This window comes from Nymphalis io, chromosome 17 (genome assembly GCF_905147045.1).
Source record: "Nymphalis io chromosome 17, ilAglIoxx1.1, whole genome shotgun sequence".
In the NCBI taxonomy this organism is placed as follows: Eukaryota; Metazoa; Arthropoda; class Insecta; order Lepidoptera; family Nymphalidae; genus Nymphalis; species Nymphalis io.
The window spans coordinates 10,063,567-10,091,521 of record NC_065904.1 but is presented as its reverse complement, the minus strand read 5'-3'; the positions used below and the strand labels follow the sequence as shown (position 1 = coordinate 10,091,521).

General features: G+C 31.1%; 3 protein-coding genes across 3 annotated transcripts; 2 read left to right on the top strand and 1 right to left on the bottom strand.

Annotated features, from left to right (window-relative positions):
* The first annotated feature begins 1,109 nt into the window (after positions 1 to 1,109).
* LOC126774746 (uncharacterized) lies at positions 1,110 to 11,467 on the top strand. The gene is made up of 14 exons (XM_050496283.1): positions 1,110 to 1,200; positions 2,060 to 2,163; positions 2,464 to 2,535; positions 3,219 to 3,371; positions 4,276 to 4,474; positions 4,946 to 5,113; positions 5,490 to 5,653; positions 6,095 to 6,226; positions 6,451 to 6,519; positions 7,815 to 7,955; positions 8,415 to 8,540; positions 9,709 to 9,800; positions 11,255 to 11,397; positions 11,463 to 11,467. The coding sequence occupies exons 1-14, from the start codon at positions 1,110 to 1,112 to the stop codon at positions 11,465 to 11,467; spliced, it is 1,659 nt and encodes a 552-aa protein (XP_050352240.1).
* A 1,477-nt stretch (positions 11,468 to 12,944) lies between these two features.
* LOC126774666 (leucine-rich repeat-containing protein 15-like) lies at positions 12,945 to 16,800 on the bottom strand. The gene is made up of 3 exons (XM_050496194.1): positions 16,712 to 16,800; positions 15,908 to 15,947; positions 12,945 to 15,264 (listed from the first exon to the last, which is right to left on the bottom strand). Exons 2-3 carry the CDS (start codon positions 15,915 to 15,917, stop codon positions 13,145 to 13,147), a joined length of 2,130 nt encoding a protein of 709 aa, XP_050352151.1. The 5' UTR covers positions 15,918 to 15,947; positions 16,712 to 16,800; the 3' UTR covers positions 12,945 to 13,144.
* A 5,422-nt stretch (positions 16,801 to 22,222) lies between these two features.
* Positions 22,223 to 27,735, top strand: LOC126774661 (protein artichoke-like). The gene is made up of 3 exons (XM_050496183.1): positions 22,223 to 22,328; positions 23,015 to 23,048; positions 24,331 to 27,735. Exons 2-3 carry the CDS (start codon positions 23,033 to 23,035, stop codon positions 27,618 to 27,620), a joined length of 3,306 nt encoding a protein of 1,101 aa, XP_050352140.1. The 5' UTR covers positions 22,223 to 22,328; positions 23,015 to 23,032; the 3' UTR covers positions 27,621 to 27,735.
* The last annotated feature ends 220 nt before the right edge of the window (positions 27,736 to 27,955 follow it).

The window sequence follows — 27,955 nt, the reverse complement described above, 5'->3', positions numbered from 1 at the left end:
GTCTGACATTATAATAGTACTACCATATTTAAAAAAGCATATAATATTATACTTAAATTACATAACATGCAATCAATACAGAATAAAAAAGGAAAAAAAAACTTTAATTAAAGAGAAATATTATATTTTAAAATAACTTTGGCTTTACTACTTTTTGTTTTAACTTTGAAAGTCACTGTTTTTTTGTAGTAGATATAAACACAGAAAAAAAATATTAATAAATATTATAACCAATTGCAGAAACCATTTTTTTCTGTCATTTATTTGACATATTTTTATTATAGTGTTATATATGACATATTTATTATATAAAACTAAATTGAACGTATTTTAAATAAAATTCATTCTTCATAGTTAGATCTAGCTATGGTAGATGTCGCTGTCTTTTTTAACTTTTGAAATTGAATGAATTAATTGAATATAAAATATAACTATTACAAATTAACTTTACCCAGCTTATACATATATAACGAGATAATGTTTGTTGGCACTTAAAAAACTATATTATATGTAGTATATTTTACTGGTGGTAGAGCTTTGTGCAAGTTCGTCTGGGTAGGTACCACCCACTCATCAGATATTCTACCGCAAAATAGCAGTACTTGGTATTGTTGTGTTCCGGTTTGAAGGGTGAGTGAGCCAGTGTAATTACAGGCACAAGGGACATAACATCTTAGTTCCCAAGGTTGGTGGCGCATTGGTGATGTAAGCGATGGTTAGCATTTCTTACAATGCCAATGTCTAAGGGCGTTTGGTGACCACTTACCATCAGGTGGCCCATATGCTCGTCCGCCATCCTATTCTATAAGAAAAAAATCTACTTATAAGATTTACCCCACGGAGAGTAAATACTTTCAGTCGTATGTATGTTTGTATGTATGTAAGTATGTTCTGGGATAACTTCTAACTTACTACAATAATTCAGCTGTTAAATAATAATATTGCTTATATATAATAATTGATTTTGATTTTTCTACACTTCAAACAAATTTAAGATACTGTTTTTTTTTTTAAGTAAATATACATACATTGCTGAGCTGTTTTACTTAAGCGACTATTGGTTTTTATCTCGACCAACATGATTTTTAATACTGCTTATCTCTAACAAAATGGCGAAAAAGAAAATTGAATTGTTCATCAATATTTATAATGAAAAAGAATTTGAATATATGCTTGCTCACAATTTGGACAGACTTATATGTGAGTATATTTTTGACATTTATAAAAAAAGAATGAGTTTTTCTTTAAGGGTTTATATAAAATCAATGTCGACGTTTTTTTATCTTAAGTGTATTAGGACTGAAGAGTAATCAAAGGACAGTTTTGATAAAGCAATTTCAGTTATCTTATTAGTTAAATACATTTTTTTGGTAAGTGTATGTTCTTAGTAGGTTTTTTTTATAAAATAGGAAGGCGAACTTGGACCACCTGATGGTAAATTGTCATCGCTTATAGAATGTGGCGCTCTAAGAAATATTACCCATCCCTAACATTGTCAATGTGCTACTAACCAAGGGAATTAAAATGTAATGTCATTTGTTGTTGTCACACTGATTCACTCATCGGTCAAACAAAAACATAACAATGTTAAGTATAATTTCTGTTTGGCGGTAGACTATGTGATGAGTGGGTAGTGCCTACTCAGACGGTCTTGCACAAACCGCTAAGACGAAGATTGTGTCTTGTAATTTAAAAGTAAACTATATAGAAAACAATCATTATATTCTATCCTGTACCCACAATTGTGCCTTCTACTGGCCCATGTGTTTTTTCTCAAATAAAAAAAACACAACACCACTAGTCTATATCTATTTTAATATTATAAATGTCAATATTATTACCTCTGTTTGTCACGCTTTCACTGTTAAACCACTGTACTTATTTTGATAAAATTTGGTATGAAGCAACCGTGCCCACACACGCAGGCGAAGTCGCGACTGAAAACTAGTATTGTATAAATATAACCGTTACTAATAGCGTTTGTTTCTGAAATGCAATCACATGACTCGTGTTCGTAATTCGTAGAAGCAACATTATACTACGTAAAAACTTTTTACAGGTGCTGAATTGCATTCTTCATTTGCTGGACCATGTACAGCGTTAGATAATCTATTTGTTAAAATTAAATTAGACTGGGGAGATGGGAAGATCGTTTTGTTAAGGGTATATTATTTGAATTAATATATATTAACGGCGTAAACAACTCACATCTGGGCGTTTTCCTGTCAATAATTTTGAAGCTTGATTCACCACGCTGTTCTTAATTCGGTGGGTGCTAACTAACAATGTTATCAGTTGTTCATGAGATTCGAATCCAAGATGTCTTCGGTTAAGATCTTCATGTTCTATTCACATAGCTATCTCGGCTCATTTCTATTGTGAAATATAAATCAAATGACAGGCAAACAAAATGAAACTAGTGTTGTACCTACTGATTGAATGAAATAAAATATTTATTTCCAGGTGTGTGTCGATGAAATACAATCTCTCGGTCGGTTTCGATGTCAAAGCGAACCAATGTTTTTGTTTATTTTGGTAAATACTTTGTAAACATATTATTACAAAGATTAGGCATCCATTATAACTTATATGTATGTATATATGTATAAAATTGTATGTAGTTTATTGTTATACTTTAATATAATTATGTAATATTTATTATTTCATCTTTCATATTTAAATGCACTTACCTGTTCTAATACAAAACTTCTTTCACCAAAGGCGATCTCTCTCAGACGTGAGAGATAAGCGATAATACCGCCTTTGCACACCATTTGTTGTTTGATTTATTGTTTTCTGTTACACTTATGTCATCTGTTATTTATATGTTGTGCAATAAAGTATTAAATAAATAAATAAATACATTATTACACTGATGTGAAATATTTATTGTCGCGCCTTGCGGGTGTGATCGTGAGACCGACTCGTATGCCGAGTTCAAGTTTAATATGCCGCGTGTAATATGCCGCGACGGTAAAGACATGATTCTCTTATGCCATCGCTTATATTAATAACAAAAGTAAATCAATACAATAAAGTTATTATATATTATTTCATATTCCTTATTCGTAATTAGTAAAAAACAAATATGACGCTATTATTCTTTATAGAGATAATATTAGTGAAATAGAGAAGTCGTTTTAGTAGACGCTAGGATAATACGGTTCTTTCCAATTTCGTATTCGCTGATGTTATTCAAAAAGTAATTTAAATTACAGAATAAGAAAATAACTAGAGTTTTCCGAGGAGTCGATTACATTATGTTTGCTGAAGTAGCGAAAAAAGAGATCGAGGATTATAATAAAGGACTTAAAGGTGGTTTAATAGAGAGACCAAGCTATGACATTGATGAAGCATCTCCAGAGGAACAGGTAGCTTGATAATATCATGTATTGATGCCAATTAATAAAATAAATTGAATAGGCACCTAACGGATTATTAAATCATTATTTATTTATTTATATTTGGACTTATGTTGGTTCATAAGATTAATGAATGTTTTACTAATAACAGATTTCTATATTGTGCATTACAAAATATTGTTTATAAAAAAGCAGAACCAATTACAACATAAAGGTTCGTAATATTATCACTTATATGTAATAATAATATTATAATATAAAGTATATTGTAACATTTCAAACATAACAAGTATGTAAGGTCATCATTTATTATGTACTATGCGCTTTATCTGCCTGTCTATGGGCGTTGGTGACCACTTACCAACAGGTTGCCCATATGCTCGCCCACCTGCCTATTCAATAAAAATATATGCTGTCGAATAAAGGAAAAAATAACCTTTCATTTAATTAAAAAAAAAATTAAGTAACTGATGAGGGTATATTAATGAAGTCTGTTTGAACCTGGCAACTTCATAGTTGGGCTAAAGAGAAAGTAACTCGTTAAAAATTCTCTCAATTAATGTTCGATTTTCATAAATAACAAATGAAGGAAATTCATCAAAATGGAATTAAAGTTAATATTATTTAACAGTGTTGGCCCGTGATTTAGCTAGACAACCCATTTGCGATTTATCAATGCACATACTGTCAAACAAATGAGCTGTCTCATTATCAAATAACAGATGAGGGTATATATGTCTAATAACGTATCTTAAGCCGTTAGTCAGTAATTCTTCTATAATAGATTATCATTCAAATGACACTACACACATCTGACTATTAATGATCTTGTTTTGCGGTGTTTCGAGTTTGATCTTTCAGAAAAACTTTAAAGGTTGTCGAGGAATGGATTTAAATTCACTTTTTTTTAAAGGAATGGCTAAAGACGCGTTTGTTGGAGAAACAAGAAGAAGAAATGATTGAAGTGACACAAAGGAATCAACGTCAAGCAGCTCGGAAACGTCACAGAGCTGAGCTGATGGTGCCTCATCTGAAGCACATCAACTTTGTCCTTTATTGGCCTCATGCGAAACACGCTCACCCTGAGTTGTATGAGCGGTGGGACATAAACAGTTTAGCTATTTTTTTTTAAATAATTGATTCTGGTGCTGGTGCTTAGGCTTTTCCAAGAATTACTGGGCCAGTGGTTAGAACAAGTGAAAATTAACCGACAAAGGCGGGCTCAAATCCACTTAAAACAATTATTAAATTTCATGTATATTTGTGTCTATAATTCACATTGTGGTCGGCGGTGAAGGAAAAATATTGCCTGATGAAATTTTGTCACATGTATATGCACTAAATATTGTATAACTTATGTGTAATATTTCACGATTTTATAGCCTAGATAATAAAATGTGATCTATGGTTAAATTTCACTTGGTTGTTTCTATATATTCACCCATTAAAAAGTAATTTAAATCAAATATAATGATAAATTTTTGATTACCATTCCTTATTTGAAAAAAAATCATAGAGCCAATATAGTCAAGAATTTTGCTTGTGGTTAATTGGAATACGTCGTTGATCTTGTTTCTTTTCAGATATAATTATGATAGGTCGTGAAGAGATTCATTTGACCAAGGAAATTGCGGATGATGTCCTCTATGCTGGGGATGCCCCACTCAACGAAGCTTCTATGCATATGCTACTCTCTGGACCGGCGCTTGCTATTTGTTTCAGATTATTGGATGAGGATAAGCATTTTGTATGTAAGTATTAAGGTGTTCAAAGGATTAAGAACCGAGTTTTTTGCCGGTTTTTTTAGGTACAATTTATATTCCAAGTGATATTACATTTTTTATTTGACAATATGATTACATGATTTATTTTAAAAACCAATTTGAATAATGTTTATTTCGGTTTTGACTAATAAACTTAGGGGATTTCGACGTTGTTTAACAACTCAATGGTAACATTGTTTAGTTCGTTTTTATTGGATATAAAAAGCACAATAGAACATTTTGTTGATGTTTGTTGCGCCTGAACTCTTTCCGGTTTTGTCCCATCGGACCCATCGAATTATAAGAGTGAAGGAATATTGTTCGTAGTTGGATAGTGTCATATAATTTAATTATGTGCTTTTAGCCTTGGTACGCAGAATTCTTTATGAGGAACTAGCGCCGTTAGATGACAGCAAGCCATTAAATGAACAATTCCCTCGAAAGAGTGCATTCGATTTGTATAAAACCTACAGCCCTACTAAAGAAGACGTTTTGCGGAAGCGTCATGAAGAGAAGTTGAAAAGAAAGGTATGTAAGAAACTTGCAACTTACGAGCTCCGAGCTCCTTTATCATGTACTAGTTACTCGTCCGCCTCAGCACGGATAATATAATAATGGTCTACGTAACATTTTTATATTGAAGAAAATGTTTTTTGGCTGCTATCTTCTTGAAGAAGAACCCACCAAATTTTTAGCACAATTGGATGAATGGCTTAGGAACGCATAGGGAACAAATATAAACATATATTTTTTTATTGTAAAGTATAATTTAATATAGATAGCATGCATTTTTAGTAAATATACCATTTTTTAAAGATGGTAATAGATTCAAAAGTTAAATATGTATTGACTAAAATTTTCGAATCAATTGCTTTTATGAGAACTTATGAATCGTGATATTTCAGTATTATACAGAACGTAAAGCTACCACAATGTAACCTAATTAATATTTATCTTATTTATTTCTAGGAAGAAGCATTAGAGAAAAGAGCAAGGCGATTGTCTGAGATGCAACGCTTAGCGAGACAAGCTATTGAAGAAGCAATTCAAGCTAAGCGAGCTCTGCGAGAACAACAAAAGCTTCAGCTGCTTAAAGCTGGTGTACGTAATTCTGATATAACAAGTGAAAAGCGCTTTGTGAACATATTTGTAAAGATTATAAATGTTTTAATATACATCTTTTGAGATTTATTTTTGTTTCCGAGGTTGGTAACGTATTCAGGATATTATAGATGTTTAATATTTCTTACCATGTCCAGTGTGAGTGCGATGGTGCAATTTGATAGTCTACATACCTATCATCAATAAAAAAAATCGTTTTACAGAATTTATCTGCGTTAGAAAAGCTTCGCCAGGAAGCTTTCGATGAGGAGATCGATATCGTCGTACCTGAGGTTAGTAACAATATTTATTTGTCTTTTTTACACCTTGCAATATATTCAATTATCTTTTATTTCATGACAAGGGAATTTCGTTTTTTTTTGTTTGAATTTTTCGTTATATATAACACATAGTTATGTATATAGCAACATTTTATGTTTATAAATAAATAATGATAGATGTATAGTTATGGTTATGTTATTTATATAATGCTATATATTAGTGTAAAGTATTTATGAAATATAAATAAAAATAAAATACTGCTCCTAGTGTTACAGCTAAGCTGTCAGTGGAATAACCACTGAATTATTAGTGATACATATAAGACAATTGTAATTTGTCATTGAAAATGTTCTTAAAAGTATTTTTATTATCAGCGCTTGTATTTGTTTCTATTAAATTTTTATAAAAGTAAATATTTAATTGAAAATTTTGGTTGTTTTTTTTTTATTTTAGTTTTGTATATTATATAAATGTCTGTACATACAATATAAAGTATTAATTAAAAAGTTATTGAAAATTACGAAAATTTTTACTATACAGAAAAACCGAAATCTATCAAACATATGCTTTATAATACTTCAAATATGTAGTTTTAGTTTAATATTTATACAAAAACTAATAGAAACTAACTGATGAACTTTATACATTAAAAAGTTCCCAGCAGATTGAATAATAAAAGTAACTTTAATATTTGAATAGTTATATTCCGACTTTCTTGACCTGCTTGATTAAATGGCCGCAGATATTAAGTTCCTGGGTTCAATACCTTGGTTGAACCAGAAAATATTGATCCAGCACCTGGTCTCTCTCCGGTCATATCGGACACACGCTACGCAACACACACACTTGTGCACTCTAATATCACAAGCACATTTGGGTTGTCTCTGTTGAATTTAGTCGCCGTGGCTAAAATTTGTCTTACTAAGACATCGTTATTTTCCTAATTATTAACAGCCTAAACGTCCAACAGCCTATCCTCTCCCTTTGAGGAAAATCTTTGGAGAACATTCCACCACTTGGTTGGATATATATATTTATTATTGTTCAAATTCTATTATTAGTCTTCTTCGCGCTTGAACTCTTTCCAGTCGTGTTGGATTGCCGTCCCATCGGATTATAAGAGTTAGGGAAAAGAGAGTGCACGTGTATATGCGCACAGACGTGTGCAGTTTAATATGTCCTGCGCAGGTTACTTGGCTTATCTTAGGACTTGCCACCGTGGTCGAAATTGGCCAGAAGGACATCATTATTAGTCTTTCAACAACTACATTATTAATAACGGTTGAATTTTGTAATTATTTTACAGGAACTTTCTGAAGAAGAAGAAAGTAGCGAGGAAGAAAATGTTGACGAATATTTTCCGCCAGCTGGTCTTGTTATACCAGGTTTTTATGCACCACCAAATGATATAGCTAAGGCGAATGGCCTTGCTATATTATTTCCTACCGTAAGGGATCGATTTTTATTAAGTAAAAATGTTTTAAAATGATAGTTATAATAATATGTTTGATGAAATTTTTCTTCTTTTCAAGTAGAAGTTAAATTGTAAAGACTAAAGATTAGTGGATTTGTCATGTTTTGTCATTAATTTTAAGTAATTTATATATTTATTTATTTTTATAATACATGTAGGCGAATGAGCAGGCGGGCCACCTGATAGTTAGTGTCCATAGCCTATAGACATAACCGCCTAAAAATATTAATCATTGCTTACATCACATGCGCCACCAACCTTGCGAACTGAGATGTTTTGTAGGCCTTTGTAGTTACAATGCTCGTAACTCACCCTTCCAACCGGAATAAAAAATACTACGTATTGGTAATTCGTGGTAGAATACGTGATGAGTAGGTGTGTACCTACCCAGACGGACGCGTACAAAGCCCTAGTACCAAGTAAAAATTTCAGTTAGTATTAGAAAATGTGACCCCTGAACCGGAGTTCCTTCCACCGCATGTCTTAGTTATGATTGACATGGCGAAGCGATATAAAGCTATCGAAATAATGGCGCACTACACGAAGGAAGTTATACACGTACGTATGCGTTTTACATTATAATTAGTTGCTCCGTGTGATTTCACACGTGTTAGATATCTGCTTTGTTCCCGTAGGTCGTAGCGTCAGCACATACTTCCTCAAGAGTAGGGCTATCATTCAAAATATTTTTCAAATCTCACTGGTTGTTCCAGATTAGTGCGTTCAGATAAAAGGTTTTGGCTTTATTATATTAATATCCTAACAGATATTATAAATTCGAAAACGTATCGGTTAGTGGTGGTATTGGTTGTTTTATTGAAATTTTGCCCGTAGTTGTATCCAGTAACAGCCCGTGAATGGCCCACTACTGGACTAATCCCTCCGCTCCTTTTTTTGACGAGAAGGTTTTGGAGCTTATTACACCACGCTGCTCCAATGTGGGTTGGTGGAATACACATGTGGCAGAATTTTATTGAAATTGCACATGCAAGTTTTCACCACGTTTTACTTCACCGTCAAGCACGAGATGAATTATAACACAAATTAAGCACATGAAAATTCAGTGATGCTTGCCCGGATTAGAACCCACGGTCATCGGTTAAGATTTACGCGTTCTTACCACTGGGCCATGTCGGCTTGTTAACACATAGGGTACTTTACACAAACTCCTCCTCCCTCACACGCGGGTGAAACCGATGGCGGAAAATAGTAGATAATAATACCTGTTTCACATGTCACACATCATGAGTTAAGTTTTGTCTAATTTATCGAATTCGCACATCAACTCAGCAATACTGTGTATTGTGATACACTACTAAAATCTACTACTACTTTATTTTATAAAATACTATACTTCTACTACTTTATTTTACAAAATAGGTAGGCGGACCATATACATTGGCATTGTAAGAGATATTAACCATCCCTTATATCGCCATTGCGCCACCAACCTTGTGAATTAAGATGTTTGTTGTGCCAGGAATTAGACTAGCTCACTAACCCTTCAAATCGAAACAATACCAAGTATTTCTGTATACTGTGTGTAAGAATGCTTTTTATTATATGTATATTTTAAATATGTTTCTTCAGTTCCACAGAGAGCATTTGTGTTTTTTGCCCGAACTGGAGAAGCGTTCTTGTAATAGATCGACTTGATCGGGCGACGTTTATATTTAAACTGTAATTAAGCTTGGGTAGACTTTTTTATCGTCAATTTAATTTTCAGATGGGAATTTTCAAAGGGACCTATCCAGCCGATGCTGTCCATATTGCATACAGCGTTAAGCAATTTGATAGCAAGCAACGAAGTCATGATTTGTAAGTTTTACATATTTACTGCAAAATGAAATTTATAATTGTAATTGTTGAAGCGGTTTGAACTTCGCTTTCTTATTTCTTAATCATCCAAGTTAAATTCTTTTTAACCCCATTGCTGGGATGATGTAAGATTAACGTGTGTCTGTATGTCTGCCTGTGGCATCATAGCTTCCAAGCAAGTGAAAAGAATTTGATTTCGTTTTTTTTTGCTTAAAAAGTTGATTAAAAATGTTCTTTGCGATGATAAAAGATAATCGTTTCAGCTGTTTGAAGATGATCTGAACCCTGAAGGTTTGAATGATTTAAAATGTAGTGTCGGCTGAGTAATAATAATAATATAATAATAATATCCTGGGACATTTTTTACACACGGCCATCTGATCCCAAATTAAGCTTCTACAAAGCTTGTGCTTTGGAAACCAGACAACTGATATACTACATATACTACTTTTCTTTTGTAAATACATACTTACATAGATAATTATACACCCAGACTCAGGACAAACAGACATTTTCATGCACACAAATGTCTATCCTAGGTGGGAATCGAACCCACAACCTTCGGCGTGAAAGGCAAGTATCTACCAACCACGCCAACCGGCTCAAATGAGTTCAATGATAATACGATTACATGGTAAACCTGACCTGATGCTGCTGGCCTCAATATTCATGTAAATATATTATTTTTATAGGTTATTTGAATAAGTTTTATTTTTAAGTTTTATAGTTGTTCTTAAGCGTCTTTAATGCGACGTCAACATTGAGGTCTATAATCATAATGAAAACAACGTATTAATGTTAAGAGATAGAATAAAAATAAGTCAATGATACTCAATCAGGGGGCCAATTTTACTAACAAATTGACACTTTATCGCAATCGAATCAAAGCGTGATCGTTGCCGTTTTTCCGTTTTTCTATTCTTTAATTTAATTATCGACTATTGCCATAAAAGTTAACAATTACGTTTGATTTTGATATAACAGTATATGTTAACATATTATCGATTCGTTTCCGATTTGAATAAATACAAATGATTCAAAGTTGGATCAGAATTAAATCGGGAATGTATCGTTATCGTTATATATTAGTAGAATTCGGTCCAAGACATATCTACTGGTGGTAGGGCTTTGTGCAAGCTCGTCTGGGTAGGTACCACCCACTCATCAGATATTCTACCACAAAACAGCAATACTTGATATTGTTGTGTTCCGGTTTGAAGGGTGAGTGAGCCAGTGTAATTACAGGCACAAGGGACATAAAATCTTAGTTCCCAAGGTTGGTGGCGCATTGGCTGTAAGCGATGGTTGACATTTCTTACAATGCCAATGTCTAAGGGCGTTTTGGTGACCACTTACCATCAGGTGGCCCATATGCTCGTCCACCTTCCTATTCTATAAAAAAAAAAAATATCTGCTTAAAGCTACCCGGAATATATCTTGAAAAATAATTTCAGGGATAATTTGAAATTAGCGTTTATGGTGTCTGTAAAATCCGATCTGGCGTTGCTAGAACTAACAGATTTGAACCCGTTACACGTCAGCCGTGATCCAACTGTGGGAGCAGTCGAATGCGCGGCATTATTCCCCGTTGACTATGGTGATCATTATAATGAATTTGAAGATTTTTGTGATTTTAATAAATATATTGAAACGTATTTTCAGTTTAAATAATGATAATAATTAAGGCAGAAGATAAGCATTTTTTTATTCCTATGGTAAGAATCATCGCCAAAGGCAATTGCAAAAAGCAATTACAACTCCTTAGATATAAAAACGTATATGATAAACACTCATTTATTTAATCCATAATATATTATTTTACATGTATAAATACAACTACGGGCACAAGATGCCTGTTGTTGTATTTCTTATCTTTGTTTTCAAGGTTGGAGATTGTTGATGTAACGGTTGCATGTCTCACATTACCTAAGTTAATTATAAAAACGTATTTTATTGATACTTATCATTATGTCTTTTTTATTTGTTCCATTTAACTAGGTCTTGAAAATACAAAAACATAACACATTTTATGTCGGTGGAGCACACTCAGAGAGACAGAGAGACAGAGAGAGAGAGAGAGAGAGAGAGAGAGAGAGAGAGTGAAAGATAAATAATAAAGATTAAATTTATACATTATTATCGTATAAAGTGATGAAATTAAGGACGTAGGAAGTAATATCAAAATCGCTGACTCTGATGTAACAATTTATATTAGTTTCGGAGTCAGAGATTATCTATGTTGCTTATGTAAAAACCCTAGATTTAGATAAAATTGCGAACTAAAATTGTGTACTAGTTTTTGGGTATAAATAAAATTATTATTATTATTTATATTATAGGTAGCCGGGCGAACAAATGGGCCACATAATGTTAAGTGATCACCATCGTCCTTAGAAATTGGCGATGTAAGCAATATTAACCATGCCTTTCATCGCTAATGCACCACCAATCTTGGGAACGAAGATGTTATGTCCTTTGTGCAAAATTGAAAAAGTGTAGTTACACTGGCCCTCTCATCCTTTAAGCTGGAAGGCAACCATACTAATTATTGCTGTTTAGCTGTAGAATATCTGATGAGATACTTACCCAGACGGGCTTGCATAAAGCCCTACCACCGTTTATAAAGAGGTGCTTCGATTATTAATTATAAATAAAGTTTCAGTGAGTTGAATAGTTTTGATTAACCTGAGTTTGATAGAAAAATAAAAATATACTGGTACGCTTGATCATTTACAGTATGAACTTTATCCAACGGCTGGATATCTATCCACTGTATTTAAGCAACAAAATCGGTGATTGGAAGATTTGTATAAAATAATTTTTTATTCAAATCATTTAAGCCACTATAAAATATATTAAGTGAAATTACAGGAATCACAATAAGTTCACTAATGATTATATAATAATCATCAATCTAAAAATAAAAAAAAACCCTTTAATCTTACTTTTTTCTTACCAGAAAGACATTTCATGCTTCTTACTTTAAAATCACAGACCTTCAAACAATCATTTGAGCGAAGCCGCGGGCAATAGCTAGTCTACAATAACTTTCGTAATACCAAAGTCTAAACCTACGATTTAATGCTGTATCTTTAAGCGATTCTTAGAATATTAAGTTTTACTAACCTAAAAGTAAAAATCAGATAATATGTAATACTTTTATTTAAAAAAGTACAATAAAGACAATATTTTACACTATAATAATAAAGAAGTTGATGATTTATAAAAAATGTAACAAATAAAAAGAAAATAATTAAAATAAACATGATAGAATATTCATGGAACAATTCACTTGGTGTAATTATTAACTATAAAATAAAGTATACATAAATTTAAGATTTTATTTAAAACGCTCTATTTTGGCGACTTTCCGCTTCCTGGCGATATGAACGCAATATGAACTTACTCAAAAAAGAAGTTTGATCCTGAACAGCTTTCAGAATCTTCTGAGTGGTAATCAAAAGTCTTTCATCTATCATGTATTTTGATTGAGGATTGGTTAGAAATCCTACATCTTGTACACACGGAATCCCTTCTATCGAATGTCCACTAACAGTTGAGACTAAAACAGTTGGGTACATCTTTGAATAGCCGTTGTTGTAGTCAAGTAATGCTTTCGCAAGCCAATCGCAAGAAAGTTGATTGCCATCCAAAAAAACTTTTATATCGTGTTTATGTGTTAGCCAGCTGTCACGATCAATGAAATTTAAACCATTGTGCCGCAAAGACAGCACACTTAGAAACTTTAAATCCATAAAAACCTTTGAATCTAACATTTCGATTTGATTATAGGATAGATCCAGGTTCAATAGCTCTGTTAATCCTCGGAAAACACCATACTCAACAGTTTTTATTCGATTATGAGATAATCTTAACGTTTTCAAGTTATTTACGCGGTGAAATGCAGATGGGCCAATCACTTGGATGTCATTAAAACTTAAATCCAAATATATTATCGTATTAGTTAATTGTAAAGACGATTCATCTAACTCCTGAATAAAGTTTTTACTCATATCTAATCTCACGAGATCACGTTGGTCTATTAATCTTATCAAATATGCATCCGTTATGTTATTAGAGCTAAGAATAAGATCTGATAATCCGAACGCCTCATCTACAGGTATATTTAATGCTGATAAGCCATTGTTAGAAAGATCCAAGACACCACCTTCAGGGTGAAAAGTTATCCTCAGGTTGTGGATTTCTTCGATATAATTATAAGTCACATTGACATTTTTTAATTTATAACTGTTTGACAGTGACTGATCCGGGAAGTAATCCATTGAATTATGCGATAAATCCAAGTTTTGCAAATTATGCATTAATGAAAAACTTTCATAGTACAAAATACTTAATGAATTGCAACTTAAATTTAAGTATCTAACGTACATGAGATCCTCTGAGTTTACATTGAAGCTCAATAGTTTGTTATTTGATAAATCCAATGAATCAAGACGACCAATTGAATGAAAGGCGCTGTAATCGATGTGACTTATGGAGTTCTTCGATATGTCTAGTTGAGTTATCAATTGGACTTCATTTTTTAATAATTTTTTTTTGAATCTATCATGAAAATCTGTTGCGTTATGTAGCACATGAATTTCATTATCTGATAAAATAATTCTGCAAATTGATTGATTGTTGAAGTGATCCCAATGCCTCGATAACATGATAGGTTGTAATATTTTTATTTTGTTATTAGAAATATCGAATGTCTGTAAATGGTTAATTGTTTTCAAAGAGTCCATATCAATATCTTGGATCTGATTATACCTTAAGTACAAATGTAGCAAATTTGTTAAGTTGTTCATAGCACCGTTAAGATATACAATGTTGTTGTTGTTCAGTCTCAGACTTACTAGATTGGTTAGATTACAGAACGGTTCCTCATTCAATTCCCTAATTAAATTATGAGACAGATCTAATTCTTGTAGACTTGTAAGCGCTTCAAATGTATAGCCGGGAACTTCTTCTATCAAATTAAAAGCCAGTGATAGTTTGCGCATTTTAAATGGACGTATGTCAAACTGGAAGAGTTCCTCGATTTCAGATAATTGATTGTGAGATAAATCAATACTTTCTAAATTGATAAGGTTTCGAAATGGGCTATCATTTATCTTTTGCATGTTACTATAGCTCAGATATACAGTTCTGAGACGAGGCATGCTGTCTAAAAATGGTAAATCGGTTCGTGGCCAATTACCAAACATTCTGAGGGTTGTAATCATTGAAAGAAAATCAGTGTCTGCCTTGAGATGAAAGCTATCGGTGGCATTTCGGAGAGTAACATCAATCTTAATGTCAAAGTTGGCGGCGCCTGTACATTCATCTTTGAGTTTTATGTCCTTTACTGTTTCAATACATTCAATTCGATAGGAACATTTTTCGATTCCATATATCTTATCTATCGGACAGTAGCAGAAGACAGTGGTTGATGCGATCAGCGTTAGAAGTGTGATTATAACTGAAAACATTATTAAGTGGAATTTAAATTCGTTTCAAAATAACATTACTTACTAATCTATTCCGAGAAATTAATTGTTATTGAGATAAAAGTAATAAAATTTAATGAATTAGATTATATTTAAAAAAGAAAAAACGGTTGGACTACAATTAATTTCAAATTCATTTGTAAGATTATACTCACACATACTCATATAAAGTGAATTTAAATAAAAGCTGATAAAATATTAACTTAATTATTTAGTTTGTTTAATTTTTTCATATTATATATTAAAGAACATAAAAAGTATTTAGTACCTAGTAAGTATCACATTTGTATAATGTTTAAGTATCATTGCTTAAATTAATTAAGTCTACGGTGCCTTTTTTATCTTCATTTCGTCATCATTTATATATATATATATATATATATATATATATATATATATATATATATATTATATTATATAGTTCTGTGTAATATCTAGTGAAACGTAAGATCTAATTTACAATAGGCATTCAAAAAATCTGCTTACGATATATTTAGTCAAAAATTCAGCTTCGAATCCTTTATTCGAATTCTTTCAAGCACTTATAAAATGATACAATAGCGTGTAAAGGAAAGTGACTATTCTTAATCATGGATAGAAAAAAAAATTTATTACCTTGCTTCATGATGTTTGCATATTAGAGATGGATGTTTTTCTGAAACAGAATTGTATTAAATTTAATATAGATAGGCTATATACAAAAAAAAAAAACGAATCGGTTTAATCAAATTTCGATTTCAATGTTGCTTTTTCAAAATTTATTAATGTCCTTAACTTAAGTGCTTAATTTATTTAATAAAAAATATAGCTCTCTAAAATTCTTAATATTTAGGAGTAATTTTTAACATATATAACACTCATAAATTAGTTTTTTTGTCTCTTTCCTTCGCCTTTTTAAAATTATCATTGATTTAACAAATATATGTCGTAATCATGTAATGCCGAGAAAATTAATTTTAGTTTTTTGAGGTACATAGCATCTACGATTCCCATAATTTTTGAGATAATAAGACGTTCTTACTTATTTTTACCAGTAAAACGTTTACAAATAACAATAAATATAAGATTTTATTAAACATTTCAGGCACAAAAATTAAAAAAAATATATTTAAATATAGAAGGAAGGAAGATAAAAGCAGTTCGAAATAAATAAAATATAGATATTAAGTTTACAAGTAAATCTCTTAACTATATTTGTATTAAAGTTATGGGGACTATAATTGATAATCATTATAAACATTATAAAAACTCAGTTTTTGACTGTGTAATATTTTTTTTTATTAGTAACAGCCTGTGAATATCCCACTGCTGGGCTAAGGCCTCCTCTCCCTTTTTAAGGAGAAGGTATAGAATATATAAAGGAATAATAAAATAGATTAATAAAGTTTATGGTTTAAATATTAATATAGTGTTGCTCACCTGAATTCTGATAACTTTTTGCAGGTACTTTTTGTATATAATGTACTACCGCTCTACGTTGAATTCCAAAGTCCAATGTCGTAAGCGTTATTAAACTTGATGCTAGCAAAATTTGCTGACTGCCAGAAAGAGGAGCGTCGGTATTTTGTCATTGAAAATGTTAACAGATAGTAAATATTCATTTTTTTTAATTAATTATTTGTTATTATATTTAAAAATAAATAGGTGCGTCCATTTTCTTTGTACAAAATATGTACAACAGTTATACAGTTACTTGTGTACCTATATATTTACGATATACGAATACGTAAAGTTGGCACATAGACAAATATAGTTTTTAAATGGATGTTTTTATACTATGCCTTTGTTTTAACTCATCGAATGATAGATTTTGAATTTAAATGTAATGAAGCATCGTTATTTGTTATTTTATATATTTTCATTATTATTACAATAATATACACAAATGAATGGGAGTAAAGAGCGGCTGCGGAGAGATGGCTTGATATCATCAGAGAGCGCTATGCCGTTTGCCGACACAGCATACGAGTTGGTCTTACGTGCCAGTATTGGAAGCTTTAATAGCGCTATTGTCTACAGGCCGCCTATCGAAGAAAATGTTTCACGTGCGGTCCTGACTGATATTAGTAATTTTTACAAATGATCATTGCTACTATACTTTTATATAAAAAAAAAAATTTTTTTTTTTTATAGAATAGGAAGGTGGACGAGCATATGGGCCACCTGATGGTAAGTGGTCACCAAACGCCCTTAGACATTGGCATTGTAAGAAATGTCAACCATCGCTTATAGCCAATGCGCCACCAACCTTGGGAACTAAGATTTTATGTCCCTTGTGCCTGTAATTACACTGGCTCACTCACCCTTCAAACCGGAACACAACAATATCAAGTATTGCTGTTTTGCGGTAGAATATCTGATGAGTGGGTGGTACCTACCCAGACGAGCTTCCACAAAGCCCTACCACCAGTATATATTCCACATCCCAAAATAAATGATTATTTAAATATAATTGAAAGAAGCGAAGCGAATTTTTTCATATGAAACTATAACAGACGTTAAATAAAATATGTTTGAATTTGCACATCTAATTAATTAATTGATCTTTGATACGTGTTAGCTTTCTAGCTGCGTCTCAGAGTGTGTTATATTATAGTATATTTAAATTCTTCTATGTGTGCTATAAGAATCTTATACACTATAAACACTATCTATAAATCAAGACGTTGGTTATCATAATAATATAAAGGACAGCCTTTTTGGTTTCAAGTGTTACTAATACAATTCTCCGTCATAAAAAGAATACCTATTGCTATATTACTTTAATTTTATATATATTCTTCGAAGCTTTTTATCATGTTTTTTTTTTTTTTTCATTCATTAATTTTTTGAGGATATAATTTGTCAATCCTTAGAATAATTAAATTTTATGAATGTAGAGGTCTTTTGAGCAGGTGTTTGATAATCACATTAGCTGGAAGATATCCATTGCTTCCCCATGGATGTCCTCGACTTTTGGTATTACGCCACCCACAGCCCGCGAGCTTAACAAGATAAAAAAAAACTAATATTGACATCTGTTGTGCTTTTTTAACAAAAAAAGTTTTCGAAAAAGCTGAATGCATAAAATCTCTATGGTTGATGGTAGTACAACATAACACCGTTTGAAAAGTTTATCAAATATATATGTATGTTTTTGTTGTTATTTTTATATTTTGCTAAAGGTAGTTGATAATTGCTACTTATGTTATCTTAAGCATGAAATGATTGCTTGTAATTGTAACTTAACTATTTCGGCATAACCTGTGTGTGTCAAATGTCTTTTACTGGTGAATTTTTAAAAATTTAAATTTTGTAAAAATTACTAATATCAGTCAGGACCGCACGTGAAACATTTTCTTCGATAGGCGGCCTGTAGACAATAGCGCTATTAAAGCTTCCAATACTGGCACGTAAGACCAACTCGTATGCTGTGTCGGCAAACGGCATAGCGCTCTCTGATGATATCAAGCCATCTCTCCGCAGCCGCTCTTTACTCCCATTCATTTATATTTTATTTTACTGGTGGTAGGGCTTTGTGCAAGCCCGTCTGGGTAGGTACCAGCCACTCATCAGATATTCTACCGTAAGCCGTAACAGTCTCCTCTTTTTGAGGAGAAGGTTTGGAGCTTATTCCACCACGCTGCTCCAATGCGGGTTGGTAGAATTCACATGTGGCAGAATTTCAGTGAAATTAGACACATGCAGGTTTCCTCACGATGTTTTCCTTCACCGTAAAGCACGAGATGAATTATAATCACAAATTAAGCACATGAAAATTCAGTGGTGCTTGCCCGGGTTTGAACCCACGATCATCGGTTAAGATTCACGCGTTCTTACCACTGGGCCATCTCGGCTTTTTAGATATTCCACCACATCACACCAATACTTAGAATTAAAGTATCCTTAAAAAATTATATGTTTCCAAAATAAGATGTGCGTCACTAATAAATGCATGAATGGTTATTGAAACGTGTTTTTTTTTTATAAAATAATCATTTGCAGTTCCTGTTTATGATTTTTATAATTTTCATTATTAGACAAAACAAGTCTTTGTGCTGTTAAAGCGATAATATAGAGCTGTTTAAAGATGGTCTTGAATGTTGAGGTTGAATCGTATAATTTTAATATTAAAATTTTCTCTACCATGAAATATTCGGTGGTTGTGACTGTGTTGCAAGCCTACCCAGGAAGCTACCACAAGCAAGTAGTGGTATATGTACGGTGTTATATCTTATAATGCATGATCAGTTATATATAACTTTTGTAATAGTTACCACTTACCATCAAGTGAATTAGTTTATAAGTGAATTAATTTTAAAAAAAATTTACGGTCTGAACAATATACTTCTTTCATAATAGTGCCGATAACATGTACGGTGATTGAAAGATGTCAGGATAAAATCAATTCATAGGAATTTAGTTCCTATTACATATTGAATAATAATTATATTTGTGTATATTGTTTTTACAGAACAATGGTCTCCATGTTTCAAACGAAGCGTCCTGTCAGCATTCATGCAGCGATATCTAATTATTTTTAGGATATTAATGTTGGTTCTGTATGTCATTTTATTCGGCTTATTATAGTCCACATAAGCATTATATAACAGCTGCAATAGCGTTTTTGGCAGCAAGCAAGGTGATTTCAATTAACTGTTATCAAATCACAATGAAAAGTTTTGAAGGCTGGTGAAAATAACAACACTAAACAACTATTACGCAAATCAGTGCACAGCTTAGGACCCTGCAAAAATATTTATATTAATTCATAAAAGATCTCCAACAAATAACTTAACGCAGTAGTTGTAATATTAGTTAGCTTGATTAACTGTGCTAGATGAATTAACCTTTTTAAAACAGATTATCTGTTCCAATAAAACATATACCTGCTCTGTATAGCTTGGAACTAACAATGGGATTTCAAGCGACATTGCAAATATTCGTCTCTTATTCCATTTTTTGTTCCGTTAGCGGTTGAAACGCTTGAACCTTGAAGTAATAGTGCGAAAACTTTCAACAAAAATATAACACGCCCTCTGATTGCCTCTACTGGTGATCGCCCAAAGAATTGACATTTCGATTCAAAGGGGAAATAGGAAGGCTGCTAGCATTCTTGCTACTATTCCAACAGTCACAATTTGTACTGTAACTATTTCAAATTTACATATATTTAATGTATATGTAAATTAAATTGCGTAATTCAACAATAAACATTTAATACTTATAATTCTGTGTACAGCCCAGCTAGCCGATTATAAAATGATGCCTTGAAAAGAAAACAATAATAGTATATTGTAATGATGATAAAAGTCAGATAAACGTATAACGATAACGTATTTAATAATAAGATTGACAACATTTTCGAATTATATAAACGTGTATTAAACATCAAAAACCACGTTAAGGCGACATTACACTGACGCTTCTGTTTCAACATTACATTTTACTAGACAAAGTTTGAAGATATCTAAATTAAAGATCCACTTCTAATCAATCAATCAATCGACAGCCATTTGTAGTCCACTGCTAAACATAGGCCTCTCCCAAGGTGCGCCAAAGCTCCCGGTCCTCCGCCTTCCACATCCAGTCGGTACCTGCCACCTTTTTAAAAAGTACACTTCTAAGGCTCGTTAAAAACAATAATGACTGATAGGTCATATTATACGGTCAAAATTGAGGCTTAGGCATAGGCAAATCATACGGGTAACATAGGGAATTGCCCGGGATTCCTTACTAGGACCGTTATATTTTTAACATACGTAAACTATATATTAAAATGTAGTCAAAATTCGCGTATCATTTCACTTATGATACTTGATTTTCGTTCGCATATCACTAAGTCCACGTTAAAGCATATCAAGACCAACTTTTAAATAAGCTAAATGGTATCAATTCGTTGATAAAATTGTAAAAACCAACGAGATGTAGATATATAAGCTGTTTTCACAATAAACACTGATCTAACATACAACGTCAACAACAAGAAGGTATCTGCAGTTCTCTTCAACATCGTAATTTCAGGTATAAAATTTTTGGTAAATCAATAGTCATACGGCTCGACGACCTGGTCTTTGGTACACTTTTACAAGTCCAAGCCATTTTGAAGCTTGTGGTAGGAATGGGGACGACAACAGTCGAAGGGGTCAAATTTGGACCTGTGTTTTTACATCGGTGCCCCGTAAACTTTTCGCAATGATAGCGTGACCATATACATATTAGTATATATTAGTGATATTATAATATGAATAAACTATTCACGCGATATTTTACTAACCAAGAAGTTAAAGTAAAAAAAAACCACGAAATTAAAGGTTTTTCTATATCATCGAGGAACCCTCCTCTTGTTATTAATCTAAAATGAAACTATTATTATCGGCTTATTAATATATATTCTTTACACCTTGTCCGTTCATTTAAATACATTTTTTTAATTTACAATTTTTAATTTCAGAAGTAAGAAAAATCTTGTTTTCTTCTTCTATTTCTTTTTAAAATTCTATGTAGGTCTTAATGACTCCGAACAAATAAAATGGTAATAACTCATTTTATTATTTCTATATAAAAAGTAAAAAAATACAAACAATATTTTATATTTAAAAAGTAACCGAGTTATCAGTCAGTATTATATACTTTAATAACACCATCAGATTAATATAAGGTACATACATATGTGCTTAAAAGTTATTCATTCAAAGGCCTATTAAAGTTGAAATTTCCAAAGTTAGAAACTTAGCGGGTGTCTACGTTATAAAATAAACTTACATACCAAATTTTCTAGACTTCATTTTTTTACTACGATATTCAGTCATGACAAATGATTTTATAAGTTCATATTAATATGTGAATTTTTTTTATTATTATTACCCCTATTAAGCAAACCCAGACACGGGTTAATGATATCATCATTATTTTAATGTAATGTTGTTACAATAAGCATTACTTCGGACACTACGTCAAAGTTGTGTCGTGTATACGAATACACATTTGTTATTAACAAATATCATATTTTATTGTTTATTATGTAATAATGTCATTTATAATTAAAGGATAAAGGGTAAGTGTTATAAACTTAATATAATATTAAGGAATTACTAATTTTCCTATATACCTCCCAAATCGAGAGTACAGCTTCTATTAGGGGTAGGTTTACTGCAGCTACACTTTTTTTTATAAAATAGGAATAGGCAGATAGGATGCGTACCTGATGATAAACTGTCACCATCGCCCATATATATTGGCGCTGTAAAAAATATTAACCATTCCTTATATCGTCAATGTATGTGTGTAAACATGGTAACTAAGATTTATTGTCCCTCGTGCCTGTAGTTACGTTACATAGATACGATTTATATACTTCATTTTATTGATATTATGAACGAATACTTTATTCTCTGGTGGTGATGATGATGATGATGATGATGATGTTTTCTAAGAAGTCAAGTATCTTTTTGAATCCATAAAAGAAATGTATATCATCTTATTTTTGGAAGTTATTAATTATATACAAATATATTTTTATAACATGTTTTTAATTTTAATATAATATAATTATCCATGATAATTGTATTGTTATATTTGTTCAGGGGGTTAATATACTCAATTAAAAAAAATTAACACAATAAATAATTTAGTTGAATTGCGTTTAAAGAACAAATATTATGAAAAATGTATATTTCGTATAATAAATTTTACAAAACTTGTAATTCATAATTATATAATATTTATATTATTTTTTTTCAGATCGATTTGATTATAACCATGAGAAACATTATTTGTAAGTATATTTTTATAATATATAAAATTCTTTACAATTTTTTACCGCTTTCTAAGTCTTAGTATATTTAGTATCATTTTAATACGATCATTGAAAATGTTTTATAATAATATTATTTATTTTAATATAATTTTATTCATTTAATAATAATTTATTGACATAAGTTAAAAAGTGCATATAAAACAGATAGAATAAATATTAATGTAATTTCAAACTGTTTTAATTTTAATCATCTCGCACTGATGGTAGGGTTTTTGTGCAAGCTCGTCTAGATAGGTACCACCCACTCGTAAAATTTTCTACCGCAAAACAGCAGTACTTGATATTGTTGTGTTCTGGTTGGAAGGGTGAGTGAGCCAGTGTAATTACAAGCACAAGGGACACAACAACTTAGTTCCCAAGGTTGGTGGCGCATTGGCGATGTAAGCAATGGTTAAAATTTCTTACAATACCAATGAATATGGATGACCACTTACCGTCAGATGGCCCATAATATGTTCGTCCGCCTATCTATACTATAAAAAAAACACAAACAAGCTCTTTGTGTTGAATTAAGAAAATGAACGCTCTAATAATATTATAAAATTTAAATGCAGTTGTTCAACTTTACTTCTAGACCTAACATTCTAGTCATAACTTTAAACGTTGCATGTGAAGGAGGAGGCTGATTCTTAGATATTATCTCGTAATATAAAAACACAAACGAAGATGCAGCAATTGAAATTAGCTGTTACCTTTATCGTGATTGAAAATATGTCTATTACCAAACATGTAGACCATAAAAAACATTTATTCGAATTTTGCCTTTCCTTCTTTCTATAAAATCCTTTAATTTTGTAATCAAATGTAGGTGAATCTTATGACCTGAATTGTTGAACTATGTTGTTGACTTATGGCAAAGAAACAAAATTTGCCTTTTTTGACAAGAATTCCATCTCGGTCGATATTTCACGCATAACTTTTCTAATCCCTCTTAATGTCTAAAAACCAGCTTTCTCGGGTCAATTCCTTTAGAAATAGATATGTCATGGACCGAGTGATTAAGTAGACGTGATACATACTTGGGCATTTTGACCAATATGAGAGGGCCTGAAGAACTATTGAAATAATTTCTCTGCCATTATACATAAGGTCAATATACAATTAATAATACAATTTTTTTAATTACTGTTTTAGCTGATATTATTTAATTTAAAAATGTTATATATGTACATATTTGTTTATTAACAGTACTTTATATACATACACTTTACATTGATCGAATTTGTATTTTTTTTTTCAGATATAGTGTTGACAATATGTCATATAATAATTAATTATTCTCATTGCAAATTTCTTGAAAATCATCAAGTGGGATGTTCTTCTGATAACGGCCATTGTGTAACTAAGGCTTACTGTGCAAAAAATGTGGATACAAATCTTATCAACAATGTGAAACAAGCAGGTCATGACTGTAATCAATCAATTTATACAAATGACTATAGTTATACGCCGATATGGCTGTATTATAGAACTTATGATAGTTATGAAAATATTCTAGAGAACCAGTACATTTTTAATAATCTACAAAATTATATATCCATTTTGGACATCACGTTCAACAATTACAAAATAGTTCCAAATATCTGTAGCATGCCGAATTTACAATTTTTGAACGTGTCACACAACAAAATTATTGCTGCAAAATTATACAACGCTTATGATCTTGATTCTCTAAAGGAAATTGATTTATCTTATAATAAGATAAAAATAATAGATGATAACGAAAACGAATATGTTTATAGAGGATTAAAAAAAATGTGGTTATCTCATAATGAATTGATATATCTGCCAGATACGGTATTTACTAGATTTTTTGACTTAGAGTTTTTAGATTTATCGTACAATCTCATTACTAATTTAACTCTGTTGACATTTGAAGGCATAAATAAATTGAAAATTTTGCAACTTTCTAATAATGGAATCATTGATATAAATTCGTCGCTATTTCGTTTTAATACGCTTATAGAACTGTATCTTAATAACAATAAACTTAAAAATGTTCTCGTTCGGGACTATGAAAATTTAAATGAACTTGAAATATTAGATCTAAGCAATAATTTCATAGTAAATTTAGAAAAAAATGTTTTCATTAACTTAAGTTCACTAAAACAAATTGATTTGAGTGGTAATCTTTTGACAGTCATTGACAAGGATACTTTTTCTGGAACTACTTTGCTAAGCAGCATTAATCTGTCTCAAAATGAACTAACCGTGATACCAACTTATCTGTTTCAAGAAAAAACGATATCATTCTTTTCCATTGAAAAAAATAATTTACAGGGATCATTAAAAAAGGGTACATTTATAGGCTTGAAATTAAACACTAGATTAGATATCAGTTATCAAAGCATTACGTCAATCGAAGAATTAGCATTTTTTGGTCTTGATGATCTAACAGAATTATTATTAAACAATAATATTATCAAATCGTTATCCAACAACTCTTTTAAAACTCTTAAAAAATTGGTAAAATTAGATTTATCATTCAACCTTATTACCCACATTGATTTTGACAAAACAGATTTGCTTAGCCTTCGATGGTTGTTATTACATGATAATCATATTTCGGCAATAAAAAAAGATAATTTCGAGAGTTTACAAGATTTACAGTTTTTAGATTTATCACAAAATAATATAACAAAAATCGATTCTCAATCGTTTGAAACATTAGGATATGTTAATAATATTTTAATTAATAAAAACCCAATAATCGGTAACTTAGAAGCGGAAACATTTAAAGGATTACATTCGGTTCCCATGCTTGATTTGTCGTATACTTTGTTGAATATCATAATGAATGCTTCATTTGATGACATGATAAATTTGAATTATATTAATATATCGCATAGTAAAGTGAAGCAATTGCAGTATAATACGTTTTTGAATACGGGAAATATTGAAATTCTTGATTTGTCTTACAATGAAATAAATAAATTAAGTTTAAATACGACCAACTTAGTTAACCTTAAGCGGCTATTGCTCAATAATAATAATATTATAATCTTGTTTGCTGATATATTTAAAGGTATGCCATTATTAAACGAAATATTGTTATCTCATAATCTTATAAAATCTGTAGATGACGAAACATTTAAATACCAAAAACATTTATGGTATTTGGATTTGTCATTTAATTCAGAAATGAAATTTAGTTTGAGTATTCTAAAAGAAGCTAAGTTATTAGACACATTAATTTTGTCTGGTTCCAAATCGAATATAAATTTCAATAAGACCGATGACATTTGTCTTAAAAATTTAGAAATTTCACATTCATATATTCAAAACCTTAGTTATATAGGCTTAAATAAAATGGATAAATTACAATCTTTGGATCTAAGTTACAATAATATGACCCAATTAGAAAATGGCGGATTTGCAGGTATGAGTGAAATTATTTATATTGATATTAGTTACAATAAATTAAAACTTATAGAACCTGGTGTATTCAAGGATAATCATATGTTAAATTTGCTTAATATTTCACACAATAATTTATTGGTACTTAGTTACGGTGTACTCCACGGCTTGATTAGTTTGAGAGTGCTTGATATATCCTATAATTTGATAAGCAACGTAGAAGCCGCACGTTTCAATGCAGCGGAAAACTTAGAAGAACTTATTGTAGATCATAATAGAATTTCAGATATTGCCATTGAAGACTTACGCAGTACAAACATAAAAAAATTAAGCATCGGTGACAATCCACTGTCGTGTGAAAAAGTAAGGAATTTAAAGAAGACTAGTGATTCACTATTTGTTATTACTGCTTTAAGACTCGTTGAGGCCAAAGAGGAAAACATATATGGCATAACTTGTAATTCGAACCATCAAAAATACTCACCGCACAAAAATACAAACGTCAAGGAGAAAACACAAGATACCAACTATGATTATAATGTATTAACTGAAATAAGAGATATTCTTCTAAATTTAAATGATGATAAAGATCGAAGTGAAGGAAGAATTAAAGATGACAATATATTGAATGTCACAGAATTATTAAAAAGTTTGAACATAAATTATATGACTAAAATCACTGAGTTAAGCAATAGAACTTTAGAATTAAACAAAGAACAGAAATATACTAATACATTTCTGGAAAGAATATTAAAGGTAGTTGTGGCAATGAATTCACTTAATAAAACGTTAGCTGCACCAGTTAAATTTAATATAACATCTGAAAATTTCATTAATTTTATAAATCAGTTAAGGCAAGATTTCGACAATGCCATGATATTAGATAAAGAAAAAATCCTCGCTGAAGTAGACAGTAAAATAATATTAATAAATAAACGTATCGAGTCAGTAATAACAACAACGCCATCAGTGGTAATACCCAAAAATGAAAAAATGACTTTATATAGTGAACCTAAAACATCGATATTTGTTGAAACGTGTGTTGCTTTCATTCTGTTGATTTTAGTTTGTCTAGTTTTGTATAAGGCATATAAGTCTAGATTTTACATTCCTCGTAGACGATCTCTTAGTACTAGAACTATACCTGATGCTATGGATACATCGAATGTATAATACTGTCTTTTGGGATACTACAATTATTTTTTTTATAAAATGTATTTGTAATCGTATTATTACAATAAATTGTACTTTAGATGATTTTATTATTTTAATAAAAATATGAAATATACTTATTCTTGTTTAATTTCAATTCATTTCCGCTATAATTATACAATAATCGAATGGGATAATTTATGATGACTTATGTTTAAGTCATCATAACCAACCCGCACTGGAGCAGCGTGGTGGAATAAGCTCCAAACCTTCTACTCAAAAAGGGAGAGGAGGCCTTAGCCCAGCAGTGGGACATTTACAGGCAGTTACTGTATGTTTAAGTAATTACTTTTATA

Coding starts and splice junctions, on each gene's coding strand:
- LOC126774746 (XM_050496283.1), top strand. CDS start 1,110: ATGGCGAAAAAGAAAATTGAATTGTTCATCAATATTTATAATGAAAAA. Junction 2,164..2,463: donor GGAAGATCGTTTTGTTAAGG/GTATATTATTTG, acceptor ATTTATTTCCAG/GTGTGTGTCGATGAAATACA. Junction 2,536..3,218: donor CAATGTTTTTGTTTATTTTG/GTAAATACTTTG, acceptor TTTAAATTACAG/AATAAGAAAATAACTAGAGT.